Source organism: Gymnodraco acuticeps, unplaced genomic scaffold, assembly GCF_902827175.1.
Source record: "Gymnodraco acuticeps unplaced genomic scaffold, fGymAcu1.1, whole genome shotgun sequence".
In the NCBI taxonomy this organism is placed as follows: Eukaryota; Metazoa; Chordata; class Actinopteri; order Perciformes; family Bathydraconidae; genus Gymnodraco; species Gymnodraco acuticeps.
The window spans coordinates 2,172,567-2,187,129 of record NW_022990235.1 but is presented as its reverse complement, the minus strand read 5'-3'; the positions used below and the strand labels follow the sequence as shown (position 1 = coordinate 2,187,129).

At 40.7% G+C, this 14,563-nt stretch overlaps 3 protein-coding genes across 3 annotated transcripts in view; 2 read left to right on the top strand and 1 right to left on the bottom strand.

The window, feature by feature from the left end:
* Positions 1-3,011, top strand: part of LOC117548100 (guanine nucleotide-binding protein G(i) subunit alpha-2-like) — a 33,495-nt gene extending 30,484 nt beyond the window's left edge. The window contains exons 7-9 of the mRNA XM_034219131.1: positions 201-354; positions 452-644; positions 1,835-3,011. Coding sequence (XP_034075022.1) covers positions 201-354; positions 452-642 — 345 coding nt within the window. The 3' untranslated portion in view covers positions 643-644; positions 1,835-3,011. The remainder of the gene's footprint in view (positions 1-200; positions 355-451; positions 645-1,834) is intronic.
* Positions 3,012-3,200: 189 nt separating this feature from the next.
* On the top strand, positions 3,201-7,049 carry inka1b (inka box actin regulator 1b). Its single transcript, XM_034219137.1, has 3 exons — positions 3,201-4,654; positions 4,751-4,799; positions 6,003-7,049. Exons 1-3 carry the CDS (start codon positions 4,647-4,649, stop codon positions 6,930-6,932), a joined length of 987 nt encoding a protein of 328 aa, XP_034075028.1. The 5' UTR covers positions 3,201-4,646; the 3' UTR covers positions 6,933-7,049.
* Positions 7,050-7,444: 395 nt separating this feature from the next.
* uba7 (ubiquitin-like modifier activating enzyme 7) overlaps positions 7,445-14,563 on the bottom strand; it is a 40,078-nt gene continuing 32,959 nt past the window's right edge. Inside the window, exons 22-24 of the mRNA XM_034219081.1 lie at positions 10,643-10,744; positions 9,672-9,754; positions 7,445-8,574 (exon numbers count right to left, since the gene is read on the bottom strand). Coding sequence (XP_034074972.1) covers positions 8,442-8,574; positions 9,672-9,754; positions 10,643-10,744 — 318 coding nt within the window. The 3' untranslated portion in view covers positions 7,445-8,441. The remainder of the gene's footprint in view (positions 8,575-9,671; positions 9,755-10,642; positions 10,745-14,563) is intronic.

Genomic DNA, 14,563 nt, shown 5'->3' with positions numbered 1-14,563 from the left:
ATTTCTGGAGCTGATTATGAATGAAAAGAAAGTGCTCCAGAGAGACTTGGCCTATAGATGCTCTGAGGAACATCCTGTGCTCTGCTCATTTCTCACATTTAAATTAAATATCAAACGGCAGTGTCCCCTGGTGGCAGCTCTGATGTGTTGTTGTGCTTCAGTGGAGGCCGCAATCTTTGACTTCCGTTGCTTCTCTCTAGAACCGAATGCATGAGAGCATGAAGCTGTTTGACTCCATCTGCAACAACAAGTGGTTCACCGAGACCTCCATCATCCTCTTCCTCAACAAGAAGGATCTCTTTGAGGAAAAGATTCCTCGCAGCCCCCTAAACATCTGCTTCCCAGAATACACAGGTACAGAGTTGGATTCATAACAAATAAAATCACAAGAACATGTAAGCTTTCATGGTAATATCAAATCACCTCTTGTTTCCAAACTGTTGTTCCCCAGGAGCCAACAAGTTTGATGAAGCAGCCAGTTACATTCAGACCAAGTTTGAGGACCTGAACAAGAAAAGGGACACCAAGGAGATCTACACCCACTTCACCTGTGCCACCGACACCAAGAACGTGCAGTTTGTCTTTGACGCAGTCACTGACGTCATCATTAAGAACAACCTGAAAGACTGTGGTCTTTTCTAAAGGTAGGCTAGAGGGATGATGAAATATAAAATGTTTTCTAACACATTCATGTGGCCTTAAAGGTCCCATGACATGGCCATTTCTACTGATCATAATTCCATTGTTGAGGTCTACTAGAATAGATTTACATTGTTCAATGTTCCAAACTCACATTGGTTTCTCATACAGCAACTCTGTATAGTATGTGTATTCACTCTCTGTCCTAAACGGCTTGTTGGAGCTCCCCCCCCCCTCCCTATGAGCACACTGTGCTCTGATTGGTCAGCTCGCCCACTCTGTTCTGATGAGTCCACCGCCGTTACAGCGGAATATCAGTGATTATGTTTTACAATGGCGTTGGCAACCAGAAAATGACACCAGTAATGGCAAACAGATGAGAATGCTGCGTGGGGTCTGGGTGCCGTTGCGGGGCTCGCTGCTCCGCCCTTTGAGGCTCGTGGAGCGGACAGTGTGAGCTGTATTACTGGTGTAGTTTCCTGGTTGCTGCGTGGGGTCTGCGAGACACCGCAGAACTCAGCCTGAGCACACTCACACTCACACACTCACAGCCAGCCGCGGCTGAGAAAAGATAAGGCTGAGTGAGTGTGTGTGTGTGCGGAAATCCGCGGATTGGTCCGCCGTTACGTCACTATGACCGTTACGTCACTATGACCAGGAAGAAAAAAATGGAAAAATAAAAATCTCCAACGAGGCGTTCTGGGGCAGCATAGACAGGGTGTACTTTGAGGGTTTGTGACTTTGCAGACAGTTTACATGCATAAAAAGCTACATAACACACAAGGGGACGGGTAATAACCAGAAAAACATGTCATGGGACCTTTAAGGTTAAATCAGTCAATCAGTCGATAAGTTGATCAAACAAAAAATAACTAGCAACAATTTGATTGATTGACGACTCACTAATTTACTTGAATTGGTCTATGGCACAAGCCTTCTGGCTCTATTGTCCCAATTGTGAATATATGTAGGTTTTCTTACTTTGTCATAACGGTAATCTATGTGTCTTTGTCATTTTAATTAAGCGCAATTAAGCATTGATTAGCTAATTAACATCATCCATGTCTGCGTGATTTACTGTAGTTGACGTGAAGCAGTTTAAACATGATACATTAGTAGACATTAATACAAATCATTGCTCTTTGAATGTATTTATCTAAAGGTGCTTTTTCTTGTCATCTTTCTGTTCCTTCAGGAGAATGCCTGATGCACACTGCATGAGAGACTGCAACAGCCATGTGATGATACTGCTTTTCATAATGAAAACCATAAGAGACTTGACTCTTAGAGCACATACTTTAAAGAACTTCAACAATCACAGATTTGCAACCATTACATTCTCTGTTTATTGTGTTGATTTAAAAAAAAAAAAAAGATATATATTTCTTATGGCTCTTGATTAGGGTTCTCATACTGTCCATACTGAGTACCTGTAAATAGATATATGACCAAGCCCCCTTTTATTGTTTTTTAAATTGAATTTGTAACATAAATGATATTATCCCACTGGCTTAAGTGGAAAAACATGTTAGAAGAGGGAAACTTATCATAATATTAACCAATCTTTCCCATCATAATGCATAGTAAATGAAAATAGAGCAATATTAAAGTATTTTACATCCTTAATAGGACTTTCAGGACTAGTTTAAGGATGACTTTTAGTCTGCAGTTATCTGATTTTAAGAGTCTCATTTGTTTTGTATTCAGACCTCTTGGAGTTGTTAGGGGTTTCATTTGAATCCTTATTTGCTTTTGAAGTTTAATAAGAAATAACAACATGAAAAAATAATATTTTATAAAAATGAAATTACTTTATCTTAACTAATGTTGGCATTTGATGAACCCTCTGACTGCACAGAGCTTATTTTTTTTGAAGAAAACAAACAAGCATGGAGAATGAAGATGGATGAAGGGAAATGCTTTTGTACAATGTTTACACAGAATCCACCATTGTACTTTAGTTCATTGTTCTGCATGACCGTCCATAGATTAGCGTGTATTTTCCACAACTGAATAACATTCCTGAGTAACTTCTACAAAGAAACAAAACGTAAATGGTTTTGTGTCACTTTTAAGATATCTACAATATGTTTAAGTGGTAATGTCTGTTCCTAACATGGATGTTCTGTTTTTTCTGTTCCATTTTCAGTTTGTTTTTACATATGTTTGTGCCTTGATATCTGTTTACACATGTTATTTAGAGACATACTATCTCCATAGTGTGAATTAGGGCTATTTCTATTCCACTGTATTTCACATTACACATGATTTAAGATGCACCACAACAAAGAGACACATGGATGATAGTCTTTCAATAATATTAAGAAAAGAGTCATTCAATTGTTTTATGTAAATAAAGTTTGCTCACTTGATCTTTTATTTTCAATGTGATGGGTCAAAAGAAAATGCACTTAACACACATTAATCTCCATGAATGGACCTAAACTCTACTGAAATGCAAATTGAAAAAAATTATATAAAAGGGACTTTAGATTTAATATATAAGATTCTGAAATGGACCATTACACACACAGCTGTTTTACTGTTGGTACTTAAGTATACCTTGATGCCAATACTTTTGTACTTGTATTCACGTAAGTGTTTAACTTCTAACTAACAGAATATTTTTTAAATGTATCACTTATTTTACTTTAGTGAACAATCTGATTACTTGTTCCACCTCTGTATGTAAGAAAGGGTTGCACTTGCATTGCAGTAAAGGATTTAGGTTTAATTTGTCACAGCTTTCTCATAATAAACCCAGAGATACATTTTCTTTGAAGTAAATATGTTATAATTTGGTCATTAGTGGCTGTACATTTACTGAAGTACTTTAAGTATTATTCTGAGGTCTGGAGAACTGGTTCTTTTAAAATGCAGATAGTACATAAACATGAGCTCTTGATACATTTAGAGGTTTCTGAAAACACCAGCAGTTGTTCATCTGGTTACAAAACAGTTTAAGGCCCAGAGAAGAGAAATTGTACATTGACATTTAACGAAAAAGGTTCAGAAAAGCTGCATAGAACTGTCTTTAGCGTAATTTTTGTTGTATTATTTTATGTTTTTAAATCATCTCACAGCTTCTCCGATCTGGCTGATACATACCCCTATTGGTTTGTAACCACTCGACTCAACTACTTAGCAGAATGCCTTTGTAAAGAAGTGAAAACCCAACCTCAGTTACACTTGGATGCAATCTACACAATCTAACAATGTCATACTCTTGTGTTTGAGAGTCCTGAGCAGATCCATCACAACTGGGGCTGAATTAAGGTGTTATAAACGTCTTAGGTGAGGTGAGGAGTTCAGTCATCAATGGGTTGCTTATCTGCAAATTAAATGAGAACATCAATCGAGCTGTGTTTGCATTTCTAAACACCCATTAAGGAAAGAATTGGGAATGAACCGTATGCATTCCTCAGACTGTTATAAAGGGTGTGATCAGGTTTATATGCAGAGACAATGGAGAATGTTAAAAAGGGAGGTACTGTTCACAAACATCCACAAGGTGGCGTCATGCAGATTTGAGATGTATGCAGACATAAGAGGCGTTTAAGCTCTGCATTCATCTCACCTACAAATTAGGTGTTAGTCTACCACAACCTTGTTCAACTAAAGTGTATAATATGCACTTTATAATATAACATATTCATTATCAGTGATGTAGAAAATCCAACAGATGTTCGTCCAATAGAAACAAAGTTAAAAAGGTCCTGTGATCGATCAATATATTTATGTTCAATGAAAATGTCCTAATATTCAAACTGCGGAACACTTAGAGAAGGAACCTTTTGCTCACACAGGGAGGGAGCTAGTTTCAGCAGACTCACTATTGGCTGATTTGGTAATGCCCTGCGCTGATTGGCTGCTGGGAAAACCTCAGCATCGTCAAAACCCCCTGACAGACCTTCATATGGATCAGAGGGGTAATACAGCCCACAGACACTCTGGCTCTATTCAACTGTGAATCTCTGCAGCTGTGGATTGTGCTGGGATTCATTTAAATGCTTAGGTGAGTGGTTAATACTAATTATTTACTATATCTGTCTTAGTAGTGAAACACTTTCAAAGCCCATTTCATATCTAATGTATCATGTTTTTGTTGCAGAAACAACAGGATTCTGAACTTCACTACAGCAATTAACTTTAAAGATATGGTAAGTCTTTTCCACGTGCTTTTATATATTTCAATCGTTTTCTAGATGCATTGCAGTGGCTTGTAATTGCAAAGGTCTTTGCTTAGGACCCTTGGCAGGAACACTTTGTAAAGTATTTTCAGTTTAAGTGAGTGCACATGTTTCTGCTGATTCTTAAAGTTTTCCCTCTACTGGCTGTTCTTTTTTGGGAAGCTTGAGTGTTTAATCCCCCAAGTCACAGTTAATGCAAACCTAACTGTCCTTGCCAATTGTGTACAACTTGGTGAATCACTTCTCGTTGTGTGAAGGCAGTCAAGGAGAGCAGGGCATTTTAAGAGGTGCAGACTGACCACTGAGTCCCACTGAGGATGTCTCTTGTATCTCAGATAAGTCTCCCCCGGGGGCCAAATGGTTCAGCACCCACAGCTGTGACAACATCATGGCATTGTGTTGTCCGTGCATCTCCAAGCCAAACACTGGCATGCCAGGGAGGTTCCACTAAAAACTAAATATCATAATAGAAACCTAAAAACGAAATGTATTACAGCAAATTATTTAACTTTGGACATTTTTTGGAGTCTACTCTGATCCACAGGAAAGTTTGGTAAAACTGTATTTTTGGTTTGATGATTGTACAGATCATGTTGCATCAACTGGTACAAATTGTTTTTTAGTTTATCTGAAGGCTGGATGATGATATGATTCATAATTAATGAACGATGATTGTGTAATTCCAAAATGTGGTTGTCATTTCCTGCTTTATTAATACACTCCAGTCAACATCCTGTGAGTAAGGGGAATCCAGAGAGGATTATGTGCCTCGGCACTCCTCCACGATTCAGCTCTACTTTGTTCAAACTTCCCTTCTCGTTTAAAGTTGCAGTAAGACTTTTCCCAATACAACATGTGCATATTGTCCACAAAGCCACAACTTTTCATTTTCTGGGAACTGCAAGGGATAGTCTCCAAAAAGCTGCTCTGAGGTTTTTCAGGAATGCTTCACTTGTTATATGGTCATAGAGCACAGTGATCTCAGCTGGTAAAAATCTTATTGGCCCAGTTCTGAAAATAACAGAGGGAATTGTGTCTCAGCTAAGCCAGCCTAACTGCTCTGTAGACTCTTGCAAAAGACACCAAAGCTTTTGTTTGGTTTTAAGTGTTGCTTTTAAATATACTTTGCCAATTTTTCCATCACCACTAACTCTTTGTCTTTGTATTGTGTAGCTGTGTTTAGGAGACTCTCCTGACTGCCTTCGGGACCAAATGCAGTGCATGATGAGATCCCTGCAGGACCTGAAGCAGATAAGCAGGCCGAGGCCACTGAGTGAACCGTGTGCTCGCTCCTTTGCTGTGACTCGGCTCTGCAAACAGAGGGCGCAGCAAGAGAGACTCGCTCGTCTGCGTGTCTCTGACTCCAGTGAAGCCAGCACATATGACTCTGCCTGCTGCCTGGCCAGCCCCCTGGAAGAAGACGAAGAGCATCAGGAGCATGAGCGATTGACACAAGGCTCCCCGAGCAGTGAGAAGAGTATGGACGTTGACTCGGGATACTCTGAGGCTTCTTGGCAGGATGAAGGTGTGGTGCTGAGGAGAACCAGGAATGTGAGAGTGTCCTCTTCTGCCTGCCTCCGCACAAACAGAGGAGCTTCTGGAAGAATCCGGCCCAAATCGACCTCCGACGCCTGCCTGGAGCGCTGGACCGCATTTGAAGCCAGCAACCCAGAGGACTGGACGACCTCGCTGCTGAGCCGCAGCAGGAACAGACAGCCTCTGGTTCTGGGGGACAACAGCTTTGCTGACCTGATAAAGAACTGGATGGACCTACCAGAGTGTCCTGAGCCAGCAGAACTAAAGCCCCATGTGGGGCGGCGCATGGCCAAAGACATTTTGATCAACATGCGGCGCAGACTAGCAGGGATGTCTAAAAATGTTGAGGTGAGGCAGAGGACAGCAGACTTGACGAGGGTCAGCAGGGCTGCGGAGGACCCCAAGCGGATGTCCTGTCCTGTGGGGCTCCAGACACTCAAACCTTTCTTTCACCAGTCCCACACAGGCCTACACCAACCAGACACTGACTTCCACCATTTCACTGCTCTCATGAAGACAGGCAGCCGACAACCCATTATATGCAATGACATTATCGGATATATTTAAGTGAGGCTCCAGCCTGACCGTTCAAATGAATTGTGAAAAGATGGTTCTATTTTTATATTGGATTTTGCCCACAATGTTGATACATCTGTAATAAAGGTATTTTGTATTTAATGAAAATGTGTTCTCTTTCTTCCTGAGTATGAGCTGCCATACTGTAAACATTTCAACAGTTTGACAAATTGTGACAACTTTCAAGCTTCTTAGTCATCTTCATGTAAATGTTGTGTTACAGTGGGGAAAGTTGTCTGCCGTTAAGCTCAATTTTACAGTCTTTCGAGACTGAGTGGTTGGGAGTAAAATCGCCCACAAGCCAAATAAATATAGTATCTTAGCTCAATCAACTCTAACAGTAAAGGCTTTAAAAACGAAGCAATTTCAACAGGATCTTTTTTTCTCGTTAAAATGTGAGGTTGAGTGTGTGATGTGGTCACCATAGAAAAGTATGTTCGTGACTAATTAAAAAGACGGTAAGGGAACTGAAGTCTTTTAGTGAAGTACACAGCACCACATGGTTCCTCATAGACATATTTATTGAATTATATTATTTAAATGACAAACAGCATCCCGAATCACAGCCCCAATTACACACTGAATAAATAACCCTTTCACAAAGTGAGTGATTATTTCCGAGAGGATTCTTCATTACATGATCTAAATACAGAGAGAGAGTAAAAACAACACTATGTTAACATATGGGTGTGAAGTCAGACACATCGTGTGGTTGTTGAAAAGGACAGGTGATGCATACGAGCCATTTCAGGACAGATGAGGGCTTTAAGCTTCCAGTCAAGCTTCTCCAGCTCTGGGATTCCTTCTGAAGATTTTAAGCATTTGTGTCCAGATGACAAAATCCCCCAAATTTGTGAAAGCCCTGTACCTACTGTGTTAAGTGCCTGGTCTGACTGCAGGCCTTCATCATTGAGCTCAGTCTGACCTGAATTAAACCTTGAAACCAGGCCAGCATGGCCAAGCTGCACCAGACCGTCTAATTCATAGGACTTGGCAAACATCTTGACAACCTCTTAGCCTGACCTCTCCAAAGACACATTTTATATGAAAACCTGAAGTTAAAAAACAGATACCCCGGTAAAATGTCTAGTTACGTTGGAACCAAAATGGCCATTTGTTATGTTTCATAAAAAGAGAATATATATATGTGTGCATTTTTAAGTATTGTTTGGAACATGGCTAGGGGACCGGACAACAGATTAGACACATTGTGTTATGTTTGACTTTATATGATTAAAGGTCCATGAACAATTGACGAAAACATGATCACAGTAAGCCCGGGATAAAATCTAAAATATTGTAAAAAGACGGTAAAGGAATGGATAGACAGATGCAGGAAAACATCATTCAGATAGTAATATTTGTAAACAACAGCTAAAGACATGAGGATGTTTTAAACTGATAAGATATCACAGGATTGTTAAGTGTGCTTTATCACATTGAAGCATTTCCATGTGAAACATGTTTACCATAAAGTTTGAGTGAACTGTGTTGATGGCATCACACGAGCATGTATCTGATGGGAGGGACTGTCTCACACTCTTCGTCCTCAGTGAACGAGGCGATGAATTCCAGCATCTTCTTGTGTGGAGGGATATCTGTCTTGGTGACCATCCTCACCACGTCAGAAACACTGCAAAAACATTCAGTATATGTTAGCTTAGCCTGGAAGAAAAAAATAACTATATAACATTATTTCTGCATCTCATTCCAACACAAATAAGCATTTTTGGTTTGTGTCTTCTGATCATCAAGGGCCATAAATGTTGTACAATTATTTAATCCTGTTAACATGTATTTATGTATCCAAATCTGGATTAAGCGTGTTCCTATTTGACATAGACTGCCATTATTGTCAATGTTAATCCTACATTCACCATTCTGCTGCTGGAAGTACACAGTAGCACAAAGAAGGTGTATTAAGGTGTAAAAATCAACACATATATTACTAACATTATAATACTATTTCATCTGTTTTCATACATTTAACATAAAACAATTTAATTGTGATCTGTTTTTAAGGATTTAAATGGTTGGGACAAAATGTTCGAACACAGGAAGCTTGTAGCAGGGCAACTGCACAGGAAGTCACTCCTGGAGAAGGCATTTTTTACACGTGCGGCTAGCGGTCCACATGGCCGGCACTCTGCCCCTCTCCCCCTCTCCCCTCACAGCTTTATCTAACCACAACACCGCTCCCCAGAGACATGAGCATTTCAAATATACATGGACATTCACACAGTCTGTTTCAAGATGAAGTCAAAGACCTTACAGCACGATGTAAGCTAAGTATGAACTAAATCAAAAATGTAAACTTGTGTATGTTTTTTTTTGTTGGAGTCACAGGGATTGCGAACATCCCAGAGGCTGAATGTTCTGCTGTGACTCAGTTCTTAATTAGGAACGTTTACGAGGTACCTGATTGGTTTCACACACCCCGGGGCGTATAATGTTCTGCAGCACGGAACAGGCTCAAACAGTGTGGTGTCTCGATGCAGAAAAAAAAGAATCACACTCATTTAATTCTTAAACTCTTGTCCTCAACAAACAGAAAGAAACCTGAGGAGGATCGGTCTCACTCGTCAGTGTTCAGTGATGCATGGGGATGTGTCAACAGGCTCTCTGCTCACAGGCGCAGAGGAAACACCTCATCCTGCCATTAGCCTCTAAACAAACACGGGAGGCTGCATATGCAAAATGACATTGTATCTCTGCATTGACTGGACATACCTTTGCTTGAGCCTCTCTTCTTGCCCCATGTATAAGATAGCGTTTTCGTATAAGAGATACTTGATGCTCAAGTCATATTCATCCTGCACAAAGAAACAATAAAAATACATTTAAAGTACAATGAGGAAAGAGATATGAGTATTGCCAGGATGCATTGTGCAGAGGAGAGTACTAATAAAGTCTGCAGAGAGTAGTGTAAAGGTCTGATGATGAACAATTTCAGCAGTTCAGGAAGCTCTTCAGTAACTCCGCAAACAAACAAGGGGGAACATGGTCGGTCGAAGGATAAACAAAACCGTAAATAGGACCACTTGCCAAAATATTTTCCCCTTGCCTCAACAGAACAAACTCTAGCAAAATCAATAAACCGTGTCTTGCCATGCCTGCCTTGGCACACTTACATGCATCAAAAACAGGCATGGAGTCTTATGTTTAGACTTTCTGTTGCTAAGGACCTATATCATGTTAAAACGCAATGTACTGTATATGTGAGCAATAGGACAGGTTATTCCACCTTAAATGAACATGTTCAGTACCCATGTTATATTTGGTGTATGATTATATTCTATAAATGCATGCAACCAGCTTATGATCAACCATTTTCTATGTTTTAAGTCAAAAAACAAACATTATGATATTCGGGACGTTGGAAGTGACAGCTTGAAATGTTATCGATGTCATAAAAACTCCAACAATTTAAAAGAAGATTTCATTATAACAACATAGCCTATGGTCATTTTGAGTTTGAATAAACAGCATGACCTTCCTCCAGGATTTCAGAATATAGTCCTGAAGTTGTGAATTGAAGGTGCAAAGTGTCCAGTCATCTCATACAATAGCTATTGTGTGCACTGGAGGAAGGTGAACAGGTTTAGGTATTTAAAAAAAAACATGCATAAAGTATGCACTCAGTAGCACCGGGTGTAAAGACAGTGTGTGTTTCCGTGCTGAAAGAAATAAGGAGGCCGTACCTTGATAAACTGGAACAGATCTCCCAAGGTCATTTCCTGCTGACCGCTGCGTCTGCCCTCAACAAGGAAGTCATCCCACAGGGTGTATTTCTTTCCTGCGACCTGCCGATAGACACGTTACACCAACACAAACACAGGCAAAGTTGACAGATGAAGTACTACTTGCTGTGAAAGATATGTAGGATATGTTTAGGTCCATAACAAGAGGCCTGGACACAGACAGGGAGACTGCATTTGTCATCACCGTGTTATAAAGCAGCTGAGAACAATCAGCAGACCCCTTAAACTGCAGTGTGGATCTGAACAAGCTGCGATGAGGTCAAGAAGGTGCGTCCTCATGTCTGATGAAGTGACCCTCATCTTTTGCTCAAGTTTCAATCTACCACTAACATGATTCTCACAGTTTAACCTTAATTCTGCTTCAAGAACAAATACACACTACTATCTGAGTGTAGTTTGGGGCAGATCATATTTGTTCAATTTGAGAAAAAGTTCAAGAATGTTGCTTATAAAATCTGCATCTGTGTAAATGTACATGTGCTGCCCTGGGCAGTACAATAACAACCTAGGCATTTTTCCAGACACTGTGCCAGATCGTACGTTCAATAATGAATTGTTCCATTTGGTTCTTTTTCTTTCTGAATTTCCTGTAGGTCTTTAAATCTTCTGTGTTGACATAACAAACTTGAAATCTGACTGTTTGGACTGGGAATCATAGTCTGTCTACGATAGCTTTGATCTCCTGTCTTCTTTTGCTGATAGATGCACCTTGTGCTGAAACAATGTTTCCAATTATCATTAGAACATTTCTCTATGAAAGTTTTTCAATATGGCTGTGCATTGATTTTCTTTATCGACCAAAAAGTTCTGAAAGCTAGCATCGAACATCTGATTCTTTTGATCAAATGTAATCAAAAATGTGCACTTAGTATTTTAAATAAATATACATTGAGTTATTCAAAATAGTATCATTTAAGCATCAGTACCAAAACTCATCTTTCATTTAAGCAGAAGTATTAAACCAGTTTGATGTCAGGTCACTTTGGGCTCTGAGGATGGATATTTGTGTTTTAATAGAATAGAATCAAGCAAAGCATGAGTTGTTGCTACGTGTAGTTTTACATTAACAGGAAACTCTTATTGAGTCAAAACATTGCTCTTCAGTTATCTGAAATGCATTTGATTCATCCAAACCCTGTGATGTGAAAAGCGTGATGAGAGCATCTTGTGATTCTGAATGAATAACTTTACAAATACGTCAGTCAATAAGATAACTTCACAAACAACACATCTCTGTCTCCGGCCTCAGGCTCCACCATTACCGACGTCACGTCTCCTCAGATCACATGCTAGGAAGAATGACCCTACAAGCCTTGACATGCAAACAGTTCAATTCAAAGCCCTGCAAACGCACTCCTAGTTATTGGACACACACTGTTTTTCACATGCCACAATGTGTTTACATCATAAGTCACATGTGTAGGACCTAAACAGAAAACATGAAGAGGGTCAGGATTCTCACATGCAAAAAATATGTCATAATACCTCACATAGCCAGGCGAACCTGATTACACAGGCGCTGTCTGCTGAGAAAAGTTGGGAAGATCCAAACTTGGCTCAGGATGTGAATACCAAAAGCCCGGCTAAACCTGGGTCCAATTATCTCTGCTCCAGCAGCCAAGGGGAACTTTTCAAATAGCCCTCACAACTCCCACCACTTATGGGGTTTGGGGTTATGGAGACACACTCGAAGCATACTTCTCCTCAAGTCCGACAGGGTGTCTAGGTCCTTTGTCCCATTTTTACACAAAGGACATTTTGTTTGCGCAAAGCAAGCAAACTCGTAGTCATGTTAGCTTTTTAAATGTCTATGCAAAACAGATCTCAAGCCAGAAATGAAAGAAAAAAAATTCAAAAGTTCTTGTAAATGCAAATTCATGGTCAGACTTTAAAATGGACGTCTGGTATGTTCCACACCAGAGTTATTCATGCTTTTGTATGAAGATGCTGATTTGACACAATGCTAAGTGGGCATGCAGGCTATTTTTACTCTCGCCTCCCTTCCTCTCCCTCATATCTGTCGCACAACTCTGACAGGAACCTGAAGCCAATCAACTAAACCCCATCAGTCCGAGAGTAGAGTGACTCAACTATTCAACCCTATAGCAGTGGAGAAAAAATAAGCCAGAGTACTGGAACCAATCTGGCTGCTGGAAACAATTACCAATGGTTTCCCACAAGCACAACTACAGTATCTGTTTGTAATGGAACCTCTACTATTAAAAAAACTCAAATGGCCCAATGAAACTGTTATCACTGGGGAGAAAGAAGGAATGAGAAGCAGAGCGTTATTGTTTTCCTCTTAGAGCAACAGTCACCCAAACCAAAAATAATCCCAAATCTGCTTTGCTAGGAGTCCAAATGCAGTACTCTTATCGTATATTAGACACATCTCCGTCACGGTTATTTGAATTAACCATCCGCGTTCAACACTGACACCTTAGGCTGCAGCCACACGAGGACAAAAACGGCCGTTTGCGTTACTGTTTAGTGTCATATAGACCATTCGGCCACACGAGGACGACCGCATACGGCACTAAACGACTGAGGAAACGATAACGGGTCCCAAGGTGGATAGAACGGCATACGCAACGCTCTGGGTGGTCAAACAGCTCCGTGTGTACGCCCTATACGATCATTTTCTGATAATGATTGCGCAATAGCCCCGCCTCTCCCCACCTCTGCTGCTCACCTCCGCGTACCCCACGCCATTGCTGATGTGTTTCGCCACCAACAACAACAACAACAATGGCGGATCGCAGAGTTGCTATCGTGCTCCGGATGCTACTGACCATGCTACAGTTCTTTGTGCAACATCTACAGCAGACACACATTCGGGGGGGATCTTACTCGCTGCTTTTGTGGATATGTACTGCAGCTTCAGCGATCATTTTCTGATAATGATTGCGCAATAGCCCCGCCTCTCTCCACCTCTGCTGCTCACCCCCGCGTCAAAGTAAACTGCACACTGAATTCAGATTATTTATCTTTCTCTCGATATGGACATAAACGCGAGTGAAGTCTAATCTGACAGGACGGAGACACCTCTCAAACTACCTAGTTATAAATATGTTTATTTTTACTGTCGGCCGGGTCACTCATTACTGGATCAGCTGCTGCATGAGACAGACACTGGCGCTGTCCGAAGAGAGGGAGGAAAAAGAGAGGCTCCGTGTATTTTATTATTATATTATATAGAGTCGTTATTCATTTGTTTTAAAGCTCAATAAATAACAAAGAAGACCTTTGACCGGCACTTTTATAATTTTGTCGGAAGATTTAAACTTTAATACACATTGACTGGCAAAAAACTCTGCCCGGTTCCCTCGGCCCCCACCGCGGAGAATAAACAGAAGGACAACCATGACAACCATGCTTCTTCGCTGCTTTTGTGGAGGATGTTACAGCGCCGCGTACAGGCTCCTGCATATGTACTGCAGCTTCTCCAGCGGTTGGAGCTAAACGGAGCGGTCTCGTGTGGGCAGACACTATCCAGATAACTATTGCGTGTGGACGGAAGCTTGTTTGCGATTGCGTTTGCGTTAATCCTATGCGTTTAGCCGTTTTCGTCCTTGTGTGGCCGGGGTCTTAAAAGACCTACTTTAGTGGTACAACATAATGTCACAAGTTCAGCTAATTAAAGTCGGGCCAGGTTGTCTTTTAGTTAGAGACTCTGAGGGGTCTCCTGTATTGCTAATTACCAAAATCCCTGCAAAGTGACAATTGGTTGGCAGCTTTTCATAGCTGTACAAAATCAGACAGAATCAGTTCGACTTGGGGTTGGAGGGTCAACCCTGAAAATGCTGTATTGGGCTCATGGTAAATGCATAACAAAAAAGTATTGGGTTTGTCTGGCAATGA